Source organism: Cordyceps fumosorosea (genome assembly GCF_001636725.1).
Source record: "Cordyceps fumosorosea ARSEF 2679 chromosome Unknown scaffold_41, whole genome shotgun sequence".
In the NCBI taxonomy this organism is placed as follows: Eukaryota; Fungi; Ascomycota; class Sordariomycetes; order Hypocreales; family Cordycipitaceae; genus Cordyceps; species Cordyceps fumosorosea.
Window position 1 is genome coordinate 128,712 of NW_017387341.1, and position 25,336 is coordinate 154,047.

At 54.0% G+C, this 25,336-nt stretch overlaps 7 protein-coding genes across 7 annotated transcripts; 6 read left to right on the forward strand and 1 right to left on the reverse strand.

Annotated features, from left to right (window-relative positions):
* Window positions 1-849: 849 nt before the first annotated feature.
* On the forward strand, window positions 850-2,500 carry ISF_09118 (sphingosine kinase; the record flags this gene model as incomplete). Its single annotated transcript, XM_018852721.1, has 4 exons — window positions 850-946; window positions 1,003-1,038; window positions 1,088-2,079; window positions 2,132-2,500. The coding sequence occupies 4 exons, from the start codon at window positions 850-852 to the stop codon at window positions 2,498-2,500; spliced, it is 1,494 nt and encodes a 497-aa protein (XP_018700139.1).
* Window positions 2,501-3,070: 570 nt separating this feature from the next.
* On the forward strand, window positions 3,071-3,509 carry ISF_09119 (Extracellular membrane protein, CFEM domain protein; the record flags this gene model as incomplete). Its single annotated transcript, XM_018852722.1, has 2 exons — window positions 3,071-3,398; window positions 3,457-3,509. 2 exons carry the CDS (start codon window positions 3,071-3,073, stop codon window positions 3,507-3,509), a joined length of 381 nt encoding a protein of 126 aa, XP_018700140.1.
* Window positions 3,510-4,678: 1,169 nt separating this feature from the next.
* On the forward strand, window positions 4,679-6,079 carry ISF_09120 (bcs1; the record flags this gene model as incomplete). The annotated part of the gene is made up of 1 exon (XM_018852723.1): window positions 4,679-6,079. One exon carries the CDS (start codon window positions 4,679-4,681, stop codon window positions 6,077-6,079), a length of 1,401 nt encoding a protein of 466 aa, XP_018700141.1.
* Window positions 6,080-7,335: 1,256 nt separating this feature from the next.
* On the forward strand, window positions 7,336-9,060 carry ISF_09121 (general amino acid permease AGP3; the record flags this gene model as incomplete). Its single annotated transcript, XM_018852724.1, has 1 exon — window positions 7,336-9,060. One exon carries the CDS (start codon window positions 7,336-7,338, stop codon window positions 9,058-9,060), a length of 1,725 nt encoding a protein of 574 aa, XP_018700142.1.
* Window positions 9,061-9,620: 560 nt separating this feature from the next.
* ISF_09122 (VPS9 domain protein) lies at window positions 9,621-18,744 on the forward strand (the record flags this gene model as incomplete). Its single annotated transcript, XM_018852725.1, has 6 exons — window positions 9,621-9,806; window positions 9,851-11,023; window positions 11,785-12,007; window positions 12,055-14,921; window positions 16,091-18,089; window positions 18,335-18,744. 6 exons carry the CDS (start codon window positions 9,621-9,623, stop codon window positions 18,742-18,744), a joined length of 6,858 nt encoding a protein of 2,285 aa, XP_018700143.1.
* Window positions 18,745-20,640: 1,896 nt separating this feature from the next.
* On the forward strand, window positions 20,641-22,422 carry ISF_09123 (hypothetical protein; the record flags this gene model as incomplete). The annotated part of the gene is made up of 2 exons (XM_018852726.1): window positions 20,641-20,648; window positions 20,724-22,422. The coding sequence occupies 2 exons, from the start codon at window positions 20,641-20,643 to the stop codon at window positions 22,420-22,422; spliced, it is 1,707 nt and encodes a 568-aa protein (XP_018700144.1).
* Window positions 22,423-22,621: 199 nt separating this feature from the next.
* ISF_09124 (GTP-binding protein YchF) lies at window positions 22,622-25,248 on the reverse strand (the record flags this gene model as incomplete). The annotated part of the gene is made up of 5 exons (XM_018852727.1): window positions 22,622-23,173; window positions 23,384-23,869; window positions 23,950-24,021; window positions 24,095-24,255; window positions 24,564-25,248. The coding sequence occupies 5 exons, from the start codon at window positions 25,246-25,248 to the stop codon at window positions 22,622-22,624; spliced, it is 1,956 nt and encodes a 651-aa protein (XP_018700145.1).
* Between the last annotated feature and the right edge of the window lie 88 nt (window positions 25,249-25,336).

Consider the following 25,336-nt stretch of genomic DNA (forward strand, 5'->3'; position numbering starts at 1 on the left):
GTATGAGCGATTTGGTGTAGGTATATAGTATACTTGGTAGGTCTGGGTATAGGGACCAAAAATAAATTAGACTTGTTTCATCAGATTTGTCGTGGAGTGCAAGGATGGCTGGTCCGGCCTAGATAAAAGTCCAACTTGCAGATTTTTCTGTTTAATGAGGGTTCGTCTCCTTGATGAATAGTCGGCCGCCACAGTGGACAGCGACGGCCTGCCATGTGGAAATAACTACCTAGTGTACCACAACCTCGGCTGCGTCGGCGTTCAAGCAACTAGTTGCTTCGGCTCACGTAAATCAGCGAACCAAATACTCCGACAGGCCCCGGGATACCTAATTGTTCAACCCCAAGCCGTGGCACGGCCAGACGAGCATTCCGGGCCGTGATCAGCGGCGCTATTTTGCTTGCTGCAGCTGCGCGAACCCCAGCCGACAGGACCCAGCTCCCATTTTCCGCCTACGCGCCGTCGTTCCACCCGGAGCCTCCGGCAGGCCGAAAGTCAGGACGCTTGGAAACGGAGCCCTGAACAGTCACCCGAGATATTTTACCCTCTTTCGCCGTCGTCGCCGACCTACGCTCCTTATTCCCGCTGCTTGACCCCTCTCTGCCTTTTCTTGTTAAATTGATTTTTGTTTTGCACCTTTATCTCAAGCAACGTTGCTTCTCTCGTCTGCGCGCCACGCTAGCAGATCGTCCGTGTGACAGGATCACTCAGCAGCTTCACCCGGGGGACTACCTCGGCCATTAGTTTTGGCGCATTCCTTTCGGCGGGCTTGCAGAGACATATCACGAATTCCATCGCTCAAAGGACACGTCCATATCACCTCCCTCCTCCCGCCAGCTTGTCGCAGCCATGACCAGTAACGGCGCTGTCCAAGCTACCCAGCTATCGCTCCAACTGGCTAGCGGCAGGTCGCTGACAATTGAGGAGTCCGAGCTTGTGCTTCAAGGTACGGAGTAATGTAGGTGAATCTGGGTTTGGCCTGTGTATTAATGATTCCTTTAGACCCCGCTACTGTTGACGACAGGAAGTCAAAAAAATGTGCGTATCAAAAGAAACAGGGGATAGGAAAAGCTAATGCTGAGTGCAGATCGCTGCGGACGCCAAACAATACCACTCTACAACCTCTTATGGGCCGAAGCCGTCGAGGACAACTTTACGATAGAATACGCTCAGTTGTCCGATAAGTCCTTTCATGTTGGAAAATGGACTTTACCGATAAGCACGACCGACGAGCGGTCTGAAAGCTCCCCCGAGACGTTTGCGACCGAGCTCCGATCCCGTGCTTACGGCGACGCGCAACAAAGGCGACGCACCTATGTCCTCGTCAACCCCAACGCCGGCCCCGGAAATGGTATCAAGAGATGGCAAAATGAGGTAAAGCCAATATTCGACGCTGCAAGGATGGAAATGGATATTGTCTTCTTGAAAAAAGGCGGCGAGGCCATGGAGCTAGTGGAACAGATGGACATTCACAAGTACGACACCATTATCCCATGTTCGGGAGATGGCACGCCGCACGAGGTCTTTAACGGGCTGGCCAAACGGCCTGACGCCAGACTGGCCCTATCCAAGATTGCTGTTGGGCACATTCCCTGCGGCTCAGGCAATGCCATGTCCTGCAACTTGTACGGATCCCACAAGCCAAGCTATGCAGCCCTTGCTCTGGTCAAGGGCGTCGTCACGCCTCTGGATTTGGTATCGATCACTCAGGGCAACGCGCGCATAATTTCGTTTCTATCACAATCGCTTGGAGTCGTTGCCGAGGGCGACCTCGCCACAGAACATTTGAGGTGGATGGGCAGCGCACGCTTCGACTACGGTGTCATTTCACGCGTGTTTCGCAAAAAGGTCTACCCATGCGACATTGCGGTGCAGCTCGAGGTAGAAAAGCCTCAGGTTAAGGAGCATTATAAGAGGCATGCGAGCGTACCGAGCCTCAGGAAGGCCGCCGCTGAGCAAGCAGATGAGGACGAAGGCAATGGGTTGCCCAAGCTGAGGTTCGGAACGATAAAGGACGACCTGCCCGTGGGTTGGGAATTGGTGCCATACGACAAGGTTGGCACCTTTTACTGCGGAAATGTGTGTCCCTGTTATTGCGCGCAGAAAGGAAAACAATTGCTGACAGCCCTAGATGGCCTACATGGCGCCCGACGTGCACTTTTTTCCCGCCGCCATGGCGACGGACGGATGCATGGACCTGATCACCATGAACGGCGACATCCCCACGTTCAAGGCACTCAAGGCATTCCTCTCGGTCGACTCGAACAAGTTTTTCGACCTACCGTACGTGCACTACAAAAAGGTAAAGGCATACCGCATCATCCCACGCGACCAAAAGGACGGCTACATCAGCATCGATGGCGAAAAAGTCCCCTTCGAGCCCTTCCAAGCAGAGGTGCACCAAGGTCTCGGCAGGGTCATTTCCAAGAGGGGCATGTTTGAGGCTGAAGGCCCGGCCAACTGGGATAAAGTCACAGTTTCGGAGAGGCTGCACGCATAGGTTAGCAGCGGCCCAGATTATTGAAAGGGCAGCATAGGATAGCCGGACCCAATGTATGTAGGGGCGGGTAGATACCCAGGTGTGTAAATACAGTTGTCGTGACGTCACGACATATCATTTCTGCCCAAATTAATGTAGGTGTGGCGCGGCGCGACAGGCGGCGTATGCCGAGCCTTTGTTGCTGCATTGTTGCTGCGTCGAGTCCAACTTTCCAGCCAACAGCTTGCCCATATCGCTAGTGTTGGTCACTTCCATGTACAACATTGTATTTACTTACCTAGTTACGCCTCAAACTAGGCACTATAGCAGTTGCCCTACTGCCTCGAGTGACATAAATTTGCTTCGGCTAGTGAGCCTAAAGCAGGAAGGTAGGCCTCCGTGGCTTTCTTGAAGAACTGTATCTTAGACGATCCGTCATGCTCATCTTGCAAGCTATTCGAATATATATTAGTGCGGCTTCTGCTTATAATCATGGAGTCAATCTTCTTCTTCTACTACTTCTTCTTTTTCTTCTTCCAGCAACACTGCGTTCCCCTGTCACAAGCTCAATTCTCGCCACAACACTTCAACATGAAAAACATTGCCATGTCCATTCTGGCCGTCGTGGCCTTCGCCCAGGCTAGCCCAGTTGCCAAACCTTCCGAAACGCCGCGGCCCATCACTCCCGCCCCGATCATTCCTCCTCCTCTCGGGGACATTCGCGGTCTCGATATGCAGGACCCTGGTTTACCCAAGGACAAGATCCCATCGTGTGCCATTCTTTGTATCAATAGTTATGCCGATAAGCGTGGCAAATGCGAACTTGCCGACCATCACTGCATCTGCGCTGACCTGGACTTCCAAGACCCGGATATCATGCGATGCACCATTGACGGCTGCGGCTACACCAAATCTCAGAGTGCGTTACCTTCAAAATCCAAATGGTGATGATATTCTAACGTCTCTGCTTTCTCCAGACCGCGTCGTCCCCGCTGTCGAGAACTTTTGCGCAGAGCGGCTGAAAAACTGAATGGGTCGTGAAGTTCTACAGTAGTGTTTTTGGCGATGAGTGGCAGACATGCGGGGGTTTTGCTAGTTAGTATTTCCATAGACAGTGATACTTGACGAATCTATTCGTGGATATACATATATATGTGTTGTCTGGGTCCGTGGCCGGAGGCTGTAGTCAAGAATAAATCCAGGCATGGGCATGCCTCCGGTCAACAATGGTGTAGACACGGCGAGTGGAAGAGTAATTTAATTGAGGTTGAAAAAAAAAGCCGTAGCTATACAGAAAGCTCCCGACATGGTGCCAGCAAGAATACTCATGAAAGATACACATCAGTACCGATTGTAGTTAGTTAGTCCAGTGAACGTCTGAAAAAAAAAAGAATAAAAAGAAACGCGCTGGGCAGTGGAGTCATATGCTCCCAGCAGGGATTGAACCTGCGACCTTCGCATCACCAAAGACGGAATGTAGTCCATATTAGTACGACGCTCTAACCAACTGAGCTATGGAAGCCTGGCGGGTTTCTTGTTGGATGTTGTCTTCCTGTTTTGAAATATGTAGTTATCAAGAAATTGAGATATGGAGGGTCATGAAGTCATAGTGTTTTGTATGTACGGGTGAGAATCAGTGCGAGGAAGCATGGGTTGGGAGACGTACCAGCCAGTCGAGGTGGGAAGTCAGCGGTCGAGTATTGTTCTTGCATTTGGTGAGTTCAACCCTGCATTGCTGGGTCAGGTGGTGTTGATTCATGTGGCATCATGCGACAGCCGCTAGCTCGCCTTATTAACAAGATCAAGCGGACCGGTAAACACGGTAAACACATGACGACAGCATGCTAGGCCAATCCACATCACCAGAGAACATTTTTCCCGCACGATGATTGCGAAGCTGGCTGAACATTTCATACATCTTCTCCCGGGTAGGCCGATGCCCCTTACCACATACCCGTGCGTTAGGTTGTGATCAGGACCCTGCCACTTGCAATGCTGCCCGAGTTAGATACATGCACAACATTGAGATATAGATGCAATAATTCCACACTTGTCATGCTCCATCATAACTCCATGCTGTGCCAAAGATTGGTGGTGTTGATTGCTTCGTGAGCAGGCCCGCGGGATTATGTCAGCATTCACCATATCCACAGGGACTGGAGGCTTAAGCAGGCGGCTGAGAATTGCACAACAACCGACATGCCTAGTGACGATTTGCCAGCGTCAATTTTCAGCCTGAATGCGTTGTTTGATAACCCGCTGTTTGCGGGTGGCATTGGCCTGGCGTCACTCGGTGCCGCGGCCGCATTTGCCAGAAAAGGCGTCATAGTCGCAGCTGGAGCTGCGCGCCGGCGCCTGCTCGTCAACGTCGAAATCAGCAAACAGGATCCCGCCTACTCCTGGATCCTCGCGTGGCTATCCACTCCTCGCCCGACATCGGGGTTCATCGCATCCCGCCTGACGCGCATACATAACCTCTCCGTGACGACGGCGACGGCATCCAAGGGCGCAGCAGCCGGCGGCCCCCCTAGTGCGCACTTCTTCCTGCAGCCGGGCTACGGCAGGCACATTGTCAAGTTTCGCAGCGCGTTCATCGCGGTCAACCGCGAAAAGCACAGCACGGCCAACATGAACACGGGCGAGCCGCATGAGATTGTACAGCTGACGACGCTGTGGGCGCACCGCCACATATTCGAGCAGGTGTTCAGCGAGGCGCACGCACTTGCCGCCAAGGCCAACGAAGGCAAGACGGTCGTCTACTCGGCGCGCGGCATGGAATGGGCGCCTCTCGGAGATCCACGAAAGAAACGACCGCTCGAATCGGTAATACTGGACGAAGGGGTCAAGGACAGTATCGTAAGCGACGTAAAAGATTTCTTGTCGCGGCAGCAGTGGTACGTCGACCGTGGCATCCCATACAGACGAGGGTATCTGTTGTTTGGGCCGCCCGGGAGCGGCAAAAGTTCGTTTATTCAGTCCCTCGCCGGCGAGCTGGATTTCGGCGTTGCCATGATTAATCTGAGTGAAATGGGAATGACGGACGATAAGCTGGCCTACCTGCTGACCAAGCTGCCCAAGCGCACGCTGCTCCTGCTGGAAGATGCCGACGCTGCCTTTAGCAATCGACGACAACGCGATGCAGATGGATACAGCGGTGCCAGCGTGACCTTTTCCGGCCTTCTGAATGCCCTGGACGGCATTGCCGCTGGTGAGGAACGCCTCGCGTTCCTGACGACGAACCACATTGATCGTCTCGACCCCGCCCTGATCCGCCCAGGTCGCGTGGATATGATGATGAGAATCGGCGAGGCGACCCGATACCAGGCCAGCCAGATGTGGGATCGCTTCTACGGTGATGTGGACGAGGATCACGCGAGCAGAGAACGGTTCCTGCAGCGCCTAGACGAGTTGGGTCTATTCGGGCAGAATGCTGACGGCACGCCGTCTCATAGGCATACGAGCACTGCTGCTATCCAAGGTCTGTTTCTCTTTAACAAAAACGACCTGGATGGAGCAATCAAAATGGCTGAGGGTCTCGTGCCACGCAAGTTTGAGCCCTCGGACGAAGTATCACAAGGAGCTATCAAGACATCTGCATAAAGTAGATGCGTATTATATGTATTCAAATCTTCGAAGATGCCCATTGTACAAGATTAAATATATGTGTGCTTCGCCCATATTGCTAGGCAGGCTTGATTAGTACCCTGTTAGTGACTTCGGTACGGTCTCCGTCGCGTCTAGTGCTCGCCTGTTGCGCATATACTGTCGTATTTGCATCGCTCGGAATCATTCGCCCGATACTTTCGATTTCGTGATTCGGCGCATGGCAAAGAAACTATCGACATGGCGCCGATAGGGTTACAGTGATGGGCAGCCAAGGACCAAGGTGCACCTCGGCTGGCAGCGAGACGCTACATTGTGGGTCGATGGCACCATCGCGAGGCTTGCACCAGAATGCAAGCTGAAAAGACTGGAGTGAGTGGCATGTTTCGCCAAAGGCAATGCAGGGAGGTTCTAGAATGGAAATCCTTCGAATTGGGTCAGTCCAGGAAGTGAAACTGACTCGAGACTGCACTTTGAACGATACGGAAGTTTGTGGAAGAGTGAGGAGGGAGGACAATAAAAAGCAGCTGGCTTCGGCAATGTTAGCGCCCCACGAGCCTTTCCCACGCATCTGCAACCAGCCTTAGTAGTTGGAGTATATTTTACAGAGCACATGCCGATGCAGCAAGGCCGAGATAATGCCCGTACACAATCGCATTCTCAATTTGCCCTGATAATTTTCTTTATTGTCCAGCCACAAGTCCCATTATTTCGGCGAGTAAGGGACGGACTGTATCCGTAGAAATGGAGCATTTGTATGCCGTATGGGTGTTGTCCCGCTGTAGATGCGGCCACCCGTTGTACGCTAATCAGGAAAACGAGATAGACTCCTGTGCTGTGTGGATCTCGTCCGTGACGTGATTGAAGACGGCTCTTTTCTGCTCCTCTCGGTCAATCCGCCAGGCGTTGTTAAACTCCTAAATCCAGACTCCGAGATCCACGTCAAATTGCCATCCGCAGTTTAGCGTCCTGCTCTTCACAAGTGCCATGATAAAACTGATGTGCCGCGACCATGTGCGCTGCCGCAGTCACCGAACCGGCAGCCAGCCCTCAATCCAACCCTGGGCCCGACCTTGAAAGTAGTAGTTTCTCGTCTTCTTCCCCTCCCCTCCCCTCTTGCGCCTCTCCTTCCCCTTCCCCTCACATCGTTGTTTCGTTGTCTCTTTCCCCCAAATTACTCCAGAAACTGCTGTCCTGTCGCATACCCGTATCTGGTTGCGCGACACTAGGCCACGGAGCCTCCCGCCGCCACCATGCATCACCAATCGCCGCCCTCGGCCGACGGTCTTCAAAAAGACGACCCTGCTGCGACGTCGCGTGAAGGCTACAGCTCCCACGAGGTCGATTACGAGTCCGCCCCTGCCTGGAATGGCATCGACACCAGCAGCGCCCAAGGCGCAATCGACCCCGACTCAGGCGTAAAGCGCGGCCTCAAGAATCGCCATCTTTCCATGATGGCTCTCGCCGGCATCATAGGCCCCGGACTTCTTGTCGGTGCTGGTGGTGCGCTCAACAGCGGTGGACCTGCGTCGCTGCTCATTGGATTTGGTGTGATTGGCAAGTTACCTTGTTCTCATTCATCTGTGAGCCGAGCTAACATCTGCATCCCAGGTATCATTGCATTCGCCATTATGCAGTCCCTCGGCGAGCTTACTACCCTCTACCCTGGTGGTGGCTCCTTTGTCTCGCTCGCCGAGCGCCTTGTTGATAAGTCATTTTCTACCGCCGTAGGCTGGAATTACTTCATCATCTGGGCCGCCGTCCTTGCCAACGAATACAACGTCATCTGCAGCATCTTGGTGTACTGGGCGCCCAAGGTTCCCCTCTGGGGCTTCTTCCTGATTTTCTGGAGCGTGTTTCTCGGTTTCCAACTTTTGGGCATTGAAGCGTTTGGCGAGGCCGAGTTTTGGCTCGCGCTCTTCAAGCTACTTGGCCTGACTGCCTACTTTATATTCTCCATTGTTTATGCCTCTGGCGGCCTTGTTGGACAAAAATCGGCACTAGGCTTCCACTACTGGCATGATCCCGGCGCGTTCAATGGAAATGGCTTCCGAGGCGTTGCCAAAGTCTTCATATTTTGCTCTACATTTTACGCTGGTGTAGAGTCTGTGGCTGTGGCCGCTACGGAGACGAGAAACCCTGGCACTGCGGTACCTCAGGCTATCCGACAAGTCTTTTGGCGCATCATTTTCGTCTACATGGGATCTGCCCTATTCTTTGGCATTACCTGCCCTGCCAACGCAGAAGGCCTCGTTGGTGGCGGTGCCAAGGCTCTGCAAAGCCCCATGACCATTGCCATTCAAACCGCCGGATGGGAGGGCGGCGTCCATCTGATCAATGCGTTTATCCTCATCACTTGCATCTCCGCAATCAACTCCTCCATATACATTGGCTCTCGAACAATTCTCTACATGGCCCAATCTGGCAAGGCGCCGCGAATCCTGGGCAACGTCAACAAGATGGGCGTTCCCGTCGCCGCTATTCTTCTTACCAACGCCGTAGGAGCTATTTCCATGATGAACGTATCGACCGGAGCCGCCAAGGCCTACTCCTACATTGTCAACCTCTCTGGCGTAAGCACATTCCTCGTTTGGGGCAGTATCAGTTTTATGCATATCCGATTTCGCCGCGCCTGGACCACGCAAAATCGAGACCTGGGCGAGCTTCCCTTCAAGAGTATGGGCTATCCATTTGTCGCCTACTTCGGCCTTGCGGCCAACGTTTTTCTCGCCTTAGTCCAGGGATGGACAACGTTTTCACCATTCGTTGCCGGTGACTTTGTTGATGCATATGTTCTTCTTCCTTTGTTTGGCGTCATATATGTTGTTTGCAGGCTTGTCTGGAGGGATGACAAGTTCAAGAGGAGTTGGGAAATCGATCTCGACGGCGGCCGCAGAGTCGATATGGACACCAAGGCTGCTAATTACGAAGAGGGCCCAAAACCGCCTATCTGGCGGAAAATATGGGACTGGTTCTAGTTCAAGCACTGCATACGTTTACTCACATCGCCCAATTGAGTCTTGGATACAGTGGGTGGCAACATGTCTTTGTTCTCTGTTAGGTATCTCACCTTTGTTAGGTCTCTTACCTATCCTGGGTAGTTTATGCAGGTATCTCATCTACCTTGCGTATCTTACCTGCTCACCTAGTTTACAGGGGGTAAATACATGTTACTACCCATTGTAGCTTATGCGTATCGTTTCTAGCGGTTCCTGGGTGGAAAGACCGGAGTACAGGATATTAATGCACGTAGCCTTGCGGAGTGGTCGGAGGCGGTAGTATATTTATTGCATAGAATTTATTATTGGAACAGGGACTCCTAGTTGGTCCTTCTGTTCCACATTCTGCCTCACATCGTCTAGGTGACGCGAGTACGAATACGCCTACCTGAGTCCCGGAATTCTTACTACGAGTTTATGAGTTCATGCCCGAATACGTAAATAAGTAAAGGGCGTCAAGTAGTATAAATATGCCTAAGGTAAGCTCTTGATCTATTCAATCATCTGTGTTCTATCTACAGTCGCCAGAGGTCGTCGAGATGATCTCTACTCTCGGCTGGATACTTGCCAGCGCTGTCGTGGCCGTACTGGGCAACATACTTATCCAACTCCTTCACCAAGAAAAGTCCGAACCTCCTCGCGCCATTCACTGGATCCCGCTGGTTGGAAATGCAATTCAGTACGGCACCAATCCAACCAAGTTCTTTGCGGAGTGTCGCGCCAAGGTACGTCCCCATGGCCGCTGCTTTTTCTTCGCTAACCAAAACAGTATGGCGATATCTTTACTTTCACTCTATTTGGAAAGCAGATCACCTGCTTCCTATCAGTCGATGGCAACGACTTCGTTCTCAATGGAAAACACGCCGACCTCAACGCCGAAGACATATACAAGCCGCTGACGAAGCCGGTGTTTGGTTCTGACGTCGTATACGACTGTCCCAACGCTAAATTTATGGAGCAAAAGAGATTTATCAAATTTGGGCTCACTCGTAAGGCGTTTGAGTCCTATGTGCCCATGATTGAGGCAGAGGTCCTTGGCTACCTGGCGGCGGAACCGAGCTTGCTGGGTGATACCGGAACCATGGACGTCCCTCGATGCATGGCTGGCATCACGATACTCACGGCGGCCCGAACGCTTCAAGGAAAAGAAGTGCGGGGTAAGTTGTCTGCTGAGTTCGCAGAGCTGTACCACGACTTGGATCTTGGTTTCCGGCCGGTGAACCTGCTGTTTCCCTGGGCACCTCTTCCGGAGAATCGCAAACGTGACGCTGCGCATGCCAAGATGAGAGAAGTGTATAGTGCAATTATCGATGAGCGGCGTCGCTCGGAAAAGGAATGCGACTCTGACATGATTTGGAACTTGATGAATTGCACATACAAAGACGGCTCAGCCGTTCCAAACCACGAAATCGCACACTTGATGATTACGCTGCTTATGGCAGGGCAGCACACATCGTCCTCAGCAAGCTCATGGGTGGTTTTACATCTCGCATCGCGGCCTGAGGTCACAGAAGAGCTGTTTCAAGAACAGGTTCAGGTCCTGGGCCAGGGAAGCAACACTCCTTCTCTGCAGTACTCTGACCTCGAAAAGCTCCCGCTGCTCCAACAAGTCATCAAAGAGACTTTGCGTGTGCACTCTTCTATACACTCCGTCATGCGCAAAGCCACTCGAGCCATCCGCGTGCCTCAAACCGACTACATCGTGCCGCCGGGCAGGATTCTCCTGGCATCACCCCAGGCAACGGCTCGCGACGAGCAGTACTTTAGCAACGCAGATGAGTGGCAACCTCACCGCTGGTCCAGTGACCTCGATGACAGCATCTTTGACGCGGAGGAAACTGCTGGCATCTCCCGTGGCGCAAAGAGCGCCTACCTCCCGTTTGGGGCGGGCAGACACCGGTGTATCGGGGAACAGTTTGCTTACCTCAACCTTGGAGCTATTGTAACCACGCTCGTTCGAGAGTTTCGCTTTTATAACTTGGATGAGAGCGGAAGTGTGCCCAAAACAGACTATGCGTCCATGTTTTCCAGGCCTGTTCAGCCTGCCTTGATTCGCTGGCAGCGCAGGGCATGGCGTAGCTAGAAGTGGTTTCCGTCAATCGTTTAACCAGTGAGAATACGGTCGAGATAAAACGCTCCATATTGCCATAGCTTGTTGAATCAATCCATAGTCTCGATGGTTTGTTTGTTGCAGACATTGAGACCAGTCGAAGGTCGAGGGCGGAATCTCGGTGATCTGTTCCCATGACTTGTCACTGTGCCAGCCTCTCAGGCACCCGCCGTGGTCCCCCCCGCCGCCACCATTGAATGCCGCCACAACGCTAATAAATCCCAACCTGATCGCAGCTGCCCGCCGGCCCATACTAATATACGCCAAAATCCTAAGCTTCGTCACCCTCTTAGATAGCTCCATCTTCACAAGCCCTACAGCCACGACATACCAGCCATCGAGACTCACGCAATCGAGCACATCAAATACTCGATACCCATCATCAAGCGACAGCCACCACTAGCAAGACCGTCGAATGCCCCACGACACGTAACCGCCGTCCTCAGTCTACGGACCGCGCCCCTTGCGCAACGAGCGAGCTAGGCAGCGTCGAATGAATGCAACCTCTAAACCCCTTTCTTGCCGCCTTCTTCAAAAGCTCCGTCGCATCGCAGTGCACACCGGTTCACCACTATATACTCCTCGTCCCGCAGACGGATGTGCTCCTCACTCATCGTGAGACAGAGAGCGGCACCTCCCCGAGCGACTTTGTCGCCTCGGAGGAGTTTTTAGCCAGTCATGTCCTGCGCATCCCCCCGCCCGGTGCAAAGGACTCTGGCCAAAACTTGCGAGAGGTCCGAGGCAAGGCGAAGCAGTTCTCAACTCTCAACGGGAGGAGCGTCCTTGTTAAGGATGCCTCGGTATACAGCAACAAAGGTCTGCCAAAAGTTGCCATACAGCTGACCTATGCTAACAAAATGTAGGATTCAGGACGCTGGCGCAAGCGCAAATACAGAGCGACGCAACCTGGTACCCTGATGTATTCGAAGCGAGACAATGGCTGCTATACTACGTAACGAAACCCTTGGTTGGAACTTGGCGAGAGATTGCGTGTCCTCCTGCAATACTGCCTCCTTCCCCCCAGACGGCTGAGACGAAGCAGTCCGTGAATGGTGATTCCGCGGAATACTCTACTCCTAGGAAAAAGGACATCAAAACATTCCACGACCTTCTGAACAACTTCCCTATGATTGCTCGACAAATGCAGCCTGGGCTGGAGGAGATATTTACAGAGTTCACAGTAGTATTTCAGAAACCATTGCCTGCACCTCCGTCAGCGGCCGACATTCCAGACCCTGCACCCGATGGTCCCATCGCCACCGCCATGAAGCGAGCGAGATCGAATAGCTTCAACATGCGCTCGCAGTACGAGTCCACTACCAATCCGTTACCCGTAACTGAAGACTTCTATGCTGAAGACGAGGAAGATGTGATGCGCGCTTCTCTGGAGACTGCCGTCACCACGGCTATTGATCTGTTCCAAGGCGTTGACAAGCAGCAGCTATCCCTGCTTGGCGCAACTACAGACCTTACTGGCCCCCTTGTAGAAAAGCTGATTGAACGATACATAACGGAAAATGTGCACCACCTTCTTTTTCCTAGGCTCATCTCCTTGAAACGCCCGGAGGATTTGGAATTGGAGGCAAAGATCCGGCAGATGGAGTACATCGACATTTCGCAGGTGGGAATCGCCATCGACGGCGGGCCGAAAGCAAAGCACGACTTGATTATCAGCCTCGGACCAGCCGTTGAGGAGTTTCGCAAAATCTCGAGTTCTATGAGTCCTCAAGAAATGCTGGAGCTTCTACTCTCTACGATGAAGAGCATTTCCCAACTCACCGGGCGGGCCAATGATGAGGGACAAGATCAACCCGGGGAGAAGGCCATTATGACAGTGAATGCCGATACTCTGCTTTCCCTGCTGCTTTATGTCGTGATTCGGTCGGGAGCGCGCAATCTGCAAGCTCGCCTTGTTTACATCCGCAATTTCATATTTGTCGAAGATGTGGACCATGGCGAACTCGGATACGCGCTCAACACATTCGACGCAGCGTTGCACTATCTATCCACGGACTCATCAGGTCTGCGCCGCGCAAGCAGAAAGAATAGGGCGCTTTGGGAGGCCACCAAAAATGGCTCCATGTCGGACTTGAAAAAAATCATGGAGCCTAATACATCTGCAATTGAAGATGATGATGAATGCGAGCTGCCATCGCAGAAGTCGAGCCGGCGACAGTCATTTATTCGAAGTCACGCAAATGGCTCTGCACGACACCCGTCAGCCATCCTTGCGACTGCAGATCGACTATCTAGAGGCTCTGGCCTAAGTCATGTTTTTCCCTTTCAGACCGATGGTGAATGCGACGGGGACGATCGCCATTCTGTGACGTTCAGAGTCACCAAAGTCAAAAAAGTATCCATGGATACCCGCAGCTTTTCCAGCGACTCCGAGTTTTCTTTCCACTCTCGTTCGACTAGTGCTGGGACCATTGGCAGTGCCCTGGAAGGAGATATTTCTGTTGAGCGATTGGCGCAAACAAGCGACTCGTTTGGAGAATCTGTTTTGATGATGGCTGTGCAGCATGGCCAGCTTAACATTCTCAAATACCTCCTGTCACTAGGCGGCTACTATCCCCTGGTATCCGTCTTGGAGGACATGAACAACGAGGACACGTCGCTCTTGAGCGCTGCGGTGCAGCAGGGCAATGCTGAAATTATTGATACCCTCTTAGATCGCATCAGCTCTGGCGTCTCCCATGAGCAACTTGTTCAATATGTTCAACGGCAGGACATTTGGGGACGCAGCATCGGTCACTATCTGTTCAATTCGCCAGCCCTCATTACCAGAATCGGTTACCTTATCCCATGGAAGCAGCGCGATAAAAATGGACAGACACCCCTGTTTGCTCTTTGCCGATCCTATGATCATACTGACTACTACAATATGGTGGAGGCTGGTCTTGAGGCTGCCAAGGTAGCCCAACGAGATGGGCAGCCCCTACATGTGGATGAGCATGTGGATGGAAAAGGAAATACGCTGCTGCACATTATCAACGATCCACGGCTTGCCTTGAGGATATTACGATTCTGTGATGTCGATGTCAATGCAACCAACGAAAAGCGTTTTACACCGCTCATGCTCGCTAGCAAATACGGACGTTACGATATGGTCAGATCACTCTTTGCCGACCCGCGGGTAGATCTAGGGGCTAGGGAAGCCAGGGGCCTGACAGCCGTAGAGCTAGCCAAGGATGAAGACGTCAGAAATAAGATTGACGATTTGGGGCTGTTCAGCATGCCGCCCAGTCCGGACGGGCGTATCACGGGCGTGGTGCGCGCATTTTTCGTTGAGGACGGCACAGTTCGACTCGTACTCAAGTCAGCGGCCCCAACAGATCATGACAGTTACACTGTTACCACGAGTCGGCGCTCACTATCCGATTTTGAGCAACTGGGCCGTCTCTTAGCTGAGGAAAACCCGGCGTCTTGGGTTCCAACAGTGACAGACACACGATCGCCGTTTCAACTGCCGTCTAAACCGTCCCGATCACTGTTGCGAGATATCCAGGCAAAGATGGACTGGTTTTTGCGCACCATGCTAGACCACCCAACTCTTGCCAAACACGAAATGCTTTGGGAGTTTTTTTTGGTGCCCGAGCTGCAGTTGGGCACGATGGAAGAAAGAACCAGACTCAAAATCCAGGCTCGAATCGAGCGCATCAAGGAAGAATACGAGCCTGTCCAAGACCTCAAAGAAGTCGAGCAGTTTGTCAATCACGCACGCGAGATGGTACGCCATGTGAACTACGCCACAAAGAGCGCCACGAGACGTGTCAACAGTGTTGGTGTAGTGACGGCTGATATGTACGATTCGCTGGTCCTATTGCATCGAAGCGTGTCCGGGCTAGCCTTTTTACCGGAAAGTCACATTATTGCGCTGGAACTGTATAGTAGAGCGATGCAACCGACACAGTCAAGCCCGCACGCGACGCTTCACACAACCCTCATTGCTGTCCAGTCCACTGTCCAGGCCTTGCTCTCTGCGCTTGGGCGGCCAACAACCATTGCTGCGCAGATTACCAATGCAAAACGGGAGGCAGACAGGAACCAAGGCTCCATAGGGCGATCTTCGCGATGGCCTCTTGGATTACTGGATGACACACGGCAGCGTCTGCAGGAAGAAAAGGAGAAGAAGGCCGTTAAATGGCGGGAAGAAGCTTCATACATGGCGCGCGAACTGCGCTACACTCAGCGGATCGTGGCAGCAGAGCTGGCCGGATGGCAGAACATACACGACACGACAGCGAGGCGGGCGCTGCGAGACTACGGACAGGGCATGCTTTTGCAAGAAAGGATGAAACTGGAGGGGATGACGAGAGCACTGAGAGCGATACGAGCTCCAGTACCGTCTCCAATTTTGAACGGGATATTGGGGCGAAGCATGTAGGTGAACGATATAGAGCTGATGTACAGGGTACAGCGAGTAACACAGCGAGATTTGGCTTTTGAAATAAACAACGAGCCGATAGTTACGCAATATACAGACATTTAATTTGGCGCACAGGTCAGAACTGGGCGTTACGTTGGATTATTTTGATGGATTAGTACCGTGCAAGTGAAGTTGGCCGCTGAATCCCTGTGAAAACCGGCAAGCGAATGAGGGTATCGCTTTTATATCTTGCTATAGCGTCACTGCGTGGTGCTATGTTCCATTTTTCTTGCGACGAGTTAGGGAACTATTACCCATACCTAGCCAGACCCGGAAGATCGGCGATACTCGGGGTGGTATCCTCGACCGCAAATCAAGCAGAATTAAACAATCCACACCAGTTTACCTACAGCAGACGGACCCTTGACACGAAGAAAGTATGCCAATAGTGGACCTCATAAATGGTGGCTTGTCTTATGGAGGAGTTTGCCTCTCGCTTCGAGTTATCTGATTTGATTGATAACTGACAGTGGGGCTTCCGCCGCCCAAACTACTTTTCAACGACTGTTACCACCCCCACAAACAACTTTCATCTAACCCTCGTATACCTCGTAAAGCCGCTGGACAATGGTGTGAAGGCGCAAGTGCGGCAAAGGGCTCGGAGCAGCCATGGGCAGGGACTGCCAGCCCGAAGCCTCCTGATCAACAGGCGAACTCTTCCCCGTCATCAACTCGGTACCAGCAACGGGCGTCTTCACATTGCTTCCTACGTACACCCTACCGGATCCGGTTTTGACGACACCATGACGAACGCGAAGCGTGCAGACATACACGCCGCGGCACCTTCTCCGGACCCAGCCCAGTCGACGCCAACGCCGTTGACAGGCAGCACCTGCCCCGGCGTTCTCCGCATGGAGCTCGTCGCGCGGCACCTGACGCTGACGACGCGCGCGGTGCTGCTGGGCGGGATCTTCGTCGTCGCGTACGTCTACTCGCTCGATGTCACGCTGCGGTACGCGTACCAGCCGACAGCGACGGACAGCTTCCGGACGCACTCGCTATTGGCGGCCGTCGCGGTGCTGCGGAGCGTCGTGGCGGCCGCCGCGCAGCCAGCCGCCGCTAAGGCCGCCGACGTGTTTGGCCGCGCGGAGCTGCTGCTGGCGTCGGTGGTGCTGTACGTCGTCGGCACCGTCGTGGACGCCACCGCGCGCGGCGTCGAGGCGTTCGCGGCCGGCGCCGTGCTGTACCAGCTGGGCTTCACGGGCGCCTCGTTCCTGGTCGAGGTGGTGCTGTCCGACGTCACGTCGCTGCGCGCGCGGCTGCTGGCCTCGTACATCCCCGTGTCGCCGTTCCTGATCAACGCCTGGGTCGCGGGCGACGTCGCGGCGGCTGCGCTGGCGAGCGTCGGCTGGCGCGTCGGCATCGGCATGTGGGCCGTCATATTCCCCGTCTCGACGCTGCCGCTGCTCGGGGCGCTGTGGTGGGCGGGCAGGCGAGCCGGCGCCGAGATGCGCAGCGACCGGGCACCGTTTCGGCAGCTCGGGGCTGCCGGGCTGGGCAGGGCGCTGTTCTGGCAGCTCGACGTCGTGGGCGTCGTGCTGCTCGTGGCGGCGCTGTCGCTCGTGCTCGTCCCGCTGACGCTTGCCGGCGGCACGGAGGCCAGCTGGCACCGCCCGCACATCATCGCGCCTCTTGTGGTCGGGGTATTGTGCGTCCCCGCGCTGATCGCGTGGGAGAGCAAGGCGCGACGCCCCATGATGCCGCCGCACCTGCTCAAGGACCGCACGGTCTGGGGCGCGCTGGGCGTCATTGCGAGCATGAACTGCGCCGCCGCCGTGCAGGGCGACTACCTGTACACCGTGCTCGTCATCTCTTTCAACCAGTCTGTCCTCAGCGCCACGCGGATTACGAGTCTCTATTCGTTTGTAGCGTGCATCACCGGTCTCCTGTTCGGCGCGGCTGCGTACAAGATTCGCCGACTGAAGTGGATCATAGTCACCGGTACATGTCTACATCTCGTTGCGTTTGGCCTGCTGATTCAGTTCCGCGGTGGCTCCGGCGCAAACTACTCCGGCATGGTCGGCGCGCAGGTGCTTCTCGGAGCGTCGTGCGGGCTGTTTACTTACGCTGCTCTCACCAGCATCCAGGCCGCTACGCGGCATGAGCACCTTGCGGTCATCACTGGGGTGTACTTTGCCTGCTTCAACGTCGGCGGTGCTATTGGCAATGCCATTTCCGGTGCTATATGGACGCAGCTTTTGCCAGGTGAGCTGAGCCGGCAACTGGCGACCTTTGGAAATGAGACGCTTTCTGGCATGGTGTATGACGCCCCGTTTACGACGATTGAAGAATACCCGTGGGGAACTGCGGTACGTGAGGCCGTCGTCGCAGCTTATAGGCAGACGCAAAAAATACTGTCTATAACGGGTATCGGTATCGCTGTATTGGTGGTGTTGTGTGCCTTGGTACTCCGTGACCCGCGCCTGGGCGACGAGCAATCCCTGCCGAATGCAGAGATTTATGATCGGAGTAACGAGAATGAGTTGACCATGGAAAGGCAAAATAAGGAGTGACTGGAAGAAGGATTTTAGGGATGTTGAAGTTGTGGGTGAAGGGCTCTGTCTGTAGTGTATGGCTTCCCCTGTTAGTATCGCGATCAATCTGTATGACGTGCTCCGTAGTAATGACAATATCAAACGTGAATCATCTCTCGCCTGTCATGTCTCGGCAATGTTTCGAAACGAGAAGAATCAATCCAACCTGGAGGCTGACAGGTAGAGAAAGAAACATTCGGCCGCCGTGGTCCAATGAGTCTTGGAAACGGCGGCCGGACGAAACATTCCAACGGGCATGGGCAGAAACTAAACCGATCCGGGACGTCTCGAGCAAGCGACCCGAGTTCGGAGTAGGTGTCGTTTATTCGAAGATCATCGTCAGCGTTGCATGGATAATATGCACTGCGTGGAGTGTGCAGTGTGCAGTACATGTGGCGTCGGCGCGTGGCGAGTGCACCGTCGCGCTGGAACGCGATACTCCTTTTTTTCCGCAGCGTGAAGGCGTGGCGTGGCTGGAGACGTGCCCAAGCCTTGAGAGGTGGAGGTGGGCGCGTGGTGACGAGCGAATCAGTGTGCAGGAAACCTACGCGCCCGCGATTGTCCACAATGCGGAAGCTGAGGCGGAGTAAAGAATAAGCAAATGCTCAAAAAAAGGTGCTGACGGGAAGCAAGAGCCGCGAAAGAAGAAAATCGAATTTCCGAATTAGAAAATCGACAGTGATTTAGAGTTTGGCACGACCCTATACGGTTCCTCCATCGTTTATCACCCCCAACGGCTTCTAAGCGCCGGCCGAGGAATACAGATGAAATCTGCGGCGAGCCAATGGTATCGCACCGCTTGTCCCTCGAACCACTCGCACAAGTCCCACGCAGACGGAAAATTTATTATTAGCATGCCCTAGTACAGAATAGTCGAACAGCATAGGCAGTCTGGGGCTGTATCCGTCTGTGTCATCGTGGGTTGATTCATGGGCTCAGCCGAACCACCTCGGCGCGTAGGGCGGGGGCTAAGCAGGCAGGCAAGTCAGGCAGGTACTGATGCAGCTGATGATGCAGCGGCTCAGGCACCATCGTCTGAATGAGAATGGAAACTGTCATTTCCGGAAAGACGGGCGGCTACCAAGATTTGAGGCTCTGCACAGCCCCCCCCATCTGCTTTGCATGAGGTGAAGTGGTGTGGCCAGTCGAGAGGCCGTCGTGGTAATACATGCGCAGCATAGCGAAGTGTGCTGTAGATGGATGGGAAGTCGCCCAGGAGGAAAGGGAATGGTAGAAGAAAGATGGAGTGAGGAAGAAGGGGGAGAAAAATTCAAGAAGAGAAATCAGTCACGTTCTGGTCAATCAGCGAAATCAACGACATCCCGATCTTGTCGTTGCATTGTTGTCGTGTGCCCGTGTTGATGCGTCGCGAAGCTGCAGCGCCCACGCGCCTTCCTCGTCACGCATCGCGCGCAAACACCACCCGCACGCCTCACGATTCAACCACGCTCGCGCTCTGCACCTGTCCAAAAAGCTTCATCCTCCACCCTCATGCATCCGCCACCTACGCTAGACTCTCCTTCCGCCCGGCATTTGTCAAGCTAACGACAGCCACACAGTCTCCCCGTGAGTGTCACACCTGGCCGCACCCCAGGCCGCCTTGCTCGTTGCTGACTGGCTGGACGTCAATGTAGCTCTCGTTGTCGTCCCTTCATCCCTGTCGATGCATCCGAAAAACTGACTCTCGTTGCCGCTGGACCAGTCCTTTCCCACCAGCGAATCAGCGTTCAGCGTCGCCTTTTTTGCTTGAACCCCCCATCCAACCGCAGCGTCACACTCGATGAGGGCCGATGCAACCCTGCTTGGTGCAAGGCCACACGGTTACACCACAACCTAAAATAGACCCCAGCCAGAGGTTGCTCACGATTCCTGGTAACTACTCATTTGAATCTACAGGGCATTGGTACTTTGCTTGCGCAACACGCATTCGGCGTAGCTCCACCGTTCCCTGTTCCCTGCCTCTTTCAGCGCACGACCCCAGCCGTGTGCAGCAGCTCTAACTACACGATACACGGCTTCACGCTTACACGCTCTCTCGCGGTCGGTCTTGTCTTCCCACCCAGCATGGAAAAGGCACGCGTTTCAGGTTCTAGGCCTCGCTGGCCGACTTCTTGCACATAGCACTGCATATGTTGCAGGAACTCTTGATCCACTCTCCCAACGATCGCTCCCGACCTACCGTTGCTCTTGAGCATAAGAAGACGGCCTCATCCTCGTTTCGTTTCTCGTCTTCCAACCATCTTTCGGCCTTGTTTTACTTTCCTAAGTTGTCCCCTCTCCTCATCCTCTGCATTAATATCAACCTCTCATCTTCACCTCTTGCCTCTGTTTATATCTTTTCCCCCGGCACTCTTTCGACACTCTAGACTGTCCGCTGGCGGCTACGACTCGACCTTGTCATACTGGTTCGTTTTCTGCACGACTCATTCTTTCATATTTCCAAAGTAAAAGAGCTGGTCTCTCCTCGAGTATTACATTAATTCACCATGTCGGGGTATGTTGCTATCTTGTCTTGAGGCGGCCTGTCTCCGACCCCATCCCTCCTCGTCATACACTGACCGGCGCTTAGGCTGGTATCTGACGTCACCTTCGACTTCACCTTGGCCGACTCTCCTGCGTCGCTAGGTCGACCTCTAACCCCCCCTCAGGACTTCCCCATTTCTCAAAACTACTTCTTCGACTCGTCCTTTCTCGAAATTCCGGACCACGCTCGCCATGGCCGCTGCTCGTCCCAGGCTTCTTCCGTTTACTCGACCGTTTCGGCTGTCGAATCTGCCGCTGACTCCTTCTGCACGCGGATAACGACATCCCCTAGAGCTAGCCCCCCAACGCGTCAACATGGCCCTCTCTTGCTGCCCAAGATCCGCCCCCAGGATCAGCAAGTCAGCTACACCGTCGCACCCGGTCCTCGCATGCAGACCATGACGCCGCCTCCTCAGCGCAGGATCTCCAAGAAGAAGCGTGCCTCGCACACTCGCAGCCAGACCAACCCTGAGGCCATCTCCAGCATGGCCATGTCACACCTGGCCTTTTCTCGCCCTGCGCAAGAGCAAGCCATCATGTGCTCGCCCATGCCCCTCCCGCGAGACTTGGATTCGCGCCGCTCTTCTACTTGCTCTACGGTGGATGCTACAGTCGTTGATGCCTGCGGCTTCCCTCCTTACCACCCGATGGGCTTCATGCCAGCAGACTACTCCATGTCCCACGACTTGGGCTATCAGTTCGCACCCAGAGCCTCCTCGCCATTGAGCATCGCTTCTACCCCCGAGCCTGTTGCCTCGATGTCGCTTCTGAGCTTCCTCACGTCGCCTAGCCCAGCTGCCTCGCTTGTTCGCACCGTCTCGTACCCCATCCGCGACCCAAACACTAAGCACTTCTGGTGGGATGTTCGCAACATTCGCCAGTGGTCTGCCTTCAACATGGCTGCTATTATGGCTCTGCCAGGTGCATCTGCGCTCTTGAACACGCCCGTTCCCGCGCCACTTCTCCCCGAGCCCGCTGTTTCCGCCCGCCACCCCGAGACGGAAGCTTCACTGCATAGTATCTATGCCTCTTACTATATTCCAAAGCTCAACTCAGCCCTGGCCATTTCTTCCAATCGACCCGTGCAACTCTCTGTCCCCAGCCGCATCCCCGCCAACATGAACGAGCCATTGTTCGTGGGCAACGTGGCTGGCGACTCTTCCACCGCCGCTGCAATGTTTGGCGGCAAGCCTACCGCTCGCGTTGTCGGCATTGTTCGCAGCTTTGATCGCTTCAACACTGCAATGCGCGTCGAGGGCAACATTAAGCGAGTCGAGTACCTCCGCGGACTCTCTGCTATTCACCATACCATGCGCGAGCACAGCTGCCGCTACGGTTTCATCCTCACCGAAATTGAGCTTGTCATTGTCCGCAACGGCAAGGAGGCCATCCCTAACTTTGGCGAGCTTGATGTCACCTCCATCCCCCTCAACGCCGCTGCTCCGGACTGTAACCTGTCCCGAGTCCAACCCGAGTCGCTTCCTCTTACTGCCTGCCTCGCACTCTGGGGTCTGTGTCAGATTGCCAGCGACGCTGCCAGCTGCGGCCATGCCTCCTACAAGACAGAAATTGGTGCCCCTGTTGAAGGCACTCGCCGCAAGGCTCTCAAGCGTGACAGCTGGATTCCCCAACCCCAGTTGGCCGAGAAGCGTGAAGCCAAGAGAGCCCGTGGCTGGACTTGGCCAGAGGATGCTGTAGGACGCCGCGAGCTCGGCAAGCGCGGCGTTAAGTACGCTGCTATGTGATGTAGGGAGCTTAGGAAACGAATGACGAGATATGAGAAGTGCTCATGGAGTACGGCGTTGAGAGCAGTATCCATTGGTTTTACATAATTGAATTTACATATCAAGATTTAGAAAATACCACATTTATTGTCACAGTTGTAAGGGATTCTTGTTTGCAGTAGCGCCGGAAAGACTTGTGGTGTTCTTATTTCAATCACGTCTAACCCTTGGCAGCACCGGCCTTGATGAGAAGAATGTCGCCGTCCTCGACAACGTAATCCTTGCCCTTGGTCATCATCTTGCCCTTGGCCTTGACCTCGCCCTCGTCACCCAACTCCTTGAGGACGCTAAAATTATATACGATGGCCTGGATGAAGGTCTTCTCAAAGTCGGTGTGGATGACGCCAGCGGCTTGCGGAGCCTTGGTGCCGACGCGGATGGTCCATTGACGGACCTCGTCGGCACCTGAGGTGAAAAAGCTGCCGAGCTGGAGCGTCTTGCGCATCTGAGTGACGAGCTTTGGCAGCACCGACGGCGCGCCAACGTTCTTTTGCTCCTCGAGCGACTCTGCCTCCGTCTCGTAGCGCGTCAGGCGCTCCTCGTAGGACACCGAGATAGGGATGATGGGGTCGCCCTCGGCGTGCTCCTTGATCCACTCGGCAATCTTGGGCAGGTGCTTGTTCTTTTTGCGAACAAAGTCCTTTTCCGACAAGTTGACGAGGTAGACGACGGGCTTGGCCGTCAGGAGGAAGAGCGGGTTGATGACCTCGATCTGTTTTTGTCAGCGTTTGCTCAGACATGACAAAATGCTTCCAAATGCTTCAATTGCTTCAAATGCTTTCAGAACAAAGTTTATCTCAGTACACCTCTTGCGTTATTTGAGGGTTCGACGAGCTGGGTTAAGTTTCGGGCCAAAGGCCCTTTGTCATCATGTAGCAAGCAACGATGAAGCCAAACAACAAAGAGTGAAAAAGTTTCTTACCTCCTTGGGCCCCCAGTTGCCCTTGCGGACATCCTTGCCGTCTTGCAGCCAAGAAAGAATCTTTTCAATGATGTCTTGCTCAAGCTTAGCTTTCTTTTGCTCTAGACTCTGACCACCCATTCGGGTCTTCTTCTTCTGATTCTCGAGTGCCTTTTCGACAAACTCGATATCCTTTAGCCGCAGCTCCTCGCTGATGATGTCGAGATCTCTTGTCGGGTTGACATCACCCTCGATGTGAATAATCTCGGCATCGTCAAAGCTGCGCACAACCTGGAAGATGGCATCGACGGCACGGATATGAGACAGGAACGAGTTTCCAAGACCAGCACCGGTCGAGGAGCCTCGCGTCAGACCAGCAATATCATAGACAGTCAAGTTGGCCGGGACGATCGACTTGGGCTTATACTTTTCGCAAAGCCAGTCGAAGCGCTCATCGGGAACAATGACGCGGGCTTCTTCGGGGTCAATGGTTGCATATGGGAAGTTCTGTTCAGGAGAGAAATTTTTTTGTCAGCCCGCTGTGGATTAAATAGGGCGGCCGGGGTGCGGGCCGGGGGTTAGCATACGGCAGGGTTGCCCAGGTTGCACTTGGTAATGGCTTGGAACAGAGTGGATTTGCCAACATTGGCGAGGCCAACCTATTATTGTTAGCAACGGTAAACACGCCCAACAGATGCAAACACTTTCAGGCCTGCAGACAGCAGAACCTACAATACCACTCTTCAAGTTGTTACCCGGCCGGCCGAGGGGGATCTTTTCTTCCTGAACTGGCTTCTTGGGAGCCATTTTTCTCGATTTCGCGTAGGAACGGCTCGAAACGTAAAAAGTGCGCTTTTGCGTGGGCGGATAGAGTCCAAATGCTGCAGGCCGAGCTGCGCGGAAGGTAAACGTGCCAAGAGAAGAGAAGAAGAAGGAAGAGCTCGTGAGGGGAGACGTGGTGGGCTACTGAGCTGGCGCGATGCCAAAATACTGCAATAGACCCGAGAATGACAGGAAGTGAATCCGTCAACGTGTATTAAGAGTTCTGCGATGGCCAGGAGGGGTTGAGGAGCTACAGTAGAATGGCTGCGAATTTTGTTCACCCCACCATGATGGTGCGCGATGAGCGGGTTTTGGTTTTTCCGACAACTTAGTGTTCTCACTACAACAGTAGCACATCTGCATTGAGATATGTACTCACAGCCGTGCATGTTAGCCTGGTCATCATCAGCATAGACATACTCGGCGCCCACCTTTTCCATATCCCAGTCACGGGGAATCGTGTTGATGGCCGCGTTGACACCCTCCGTCGCCTTGATCACCCACTGCCCATCATTCTTCGTGTCATAGGCACCAGACTGGGCGCCGTCCAGAACCCACTGCGTAAAGCCCTTCCATTTGTTGACACCGTCAAGCGCCCATGTCAGAATTCCGCCATCACAGCCGCGAATCAGAGAGACGTCAGCCCATCCGACGTTGTACTTGTCCCAGCTGATCTCGAGCCATGAGCCGAGAGGCTGTGCCTGACCGTTGAGCATGTACGGGTCAACACCGCGCTGGATGCTACCTTCAAACCGCTCAGGGAACGACACAAAGTGTGTCTTGCCAGCCTCGATCCAAATGTACTTCCATGGCACTTGGTCGCAACTTTTACGGTAGATATAGAAGCCGCGCCAGTCATTGCCAGCATTGGTGATGGTGATGCCACGACCGCCATCGTCATTCTCACCCCAAGTGGGGATGGGTTGCGTGTTGCAATCCCACTTGGGTGCGTCCTCTCTGGCAACATTGGAATGAATAGTAGCGTTCTCTCTTTTAAGACCGCCGACTTTGTAACTTGGAAAGCTATCTTGTGGGACAGCCATGATGGCGGCGATGTTAGGCATAGTGTGAGGTGCTTCGCTCGGAGGACTCTAGTCACATAATAATCCCTTTTGTATTTTTATAAAGATGGAATTATCGCTGCCTCCTCGT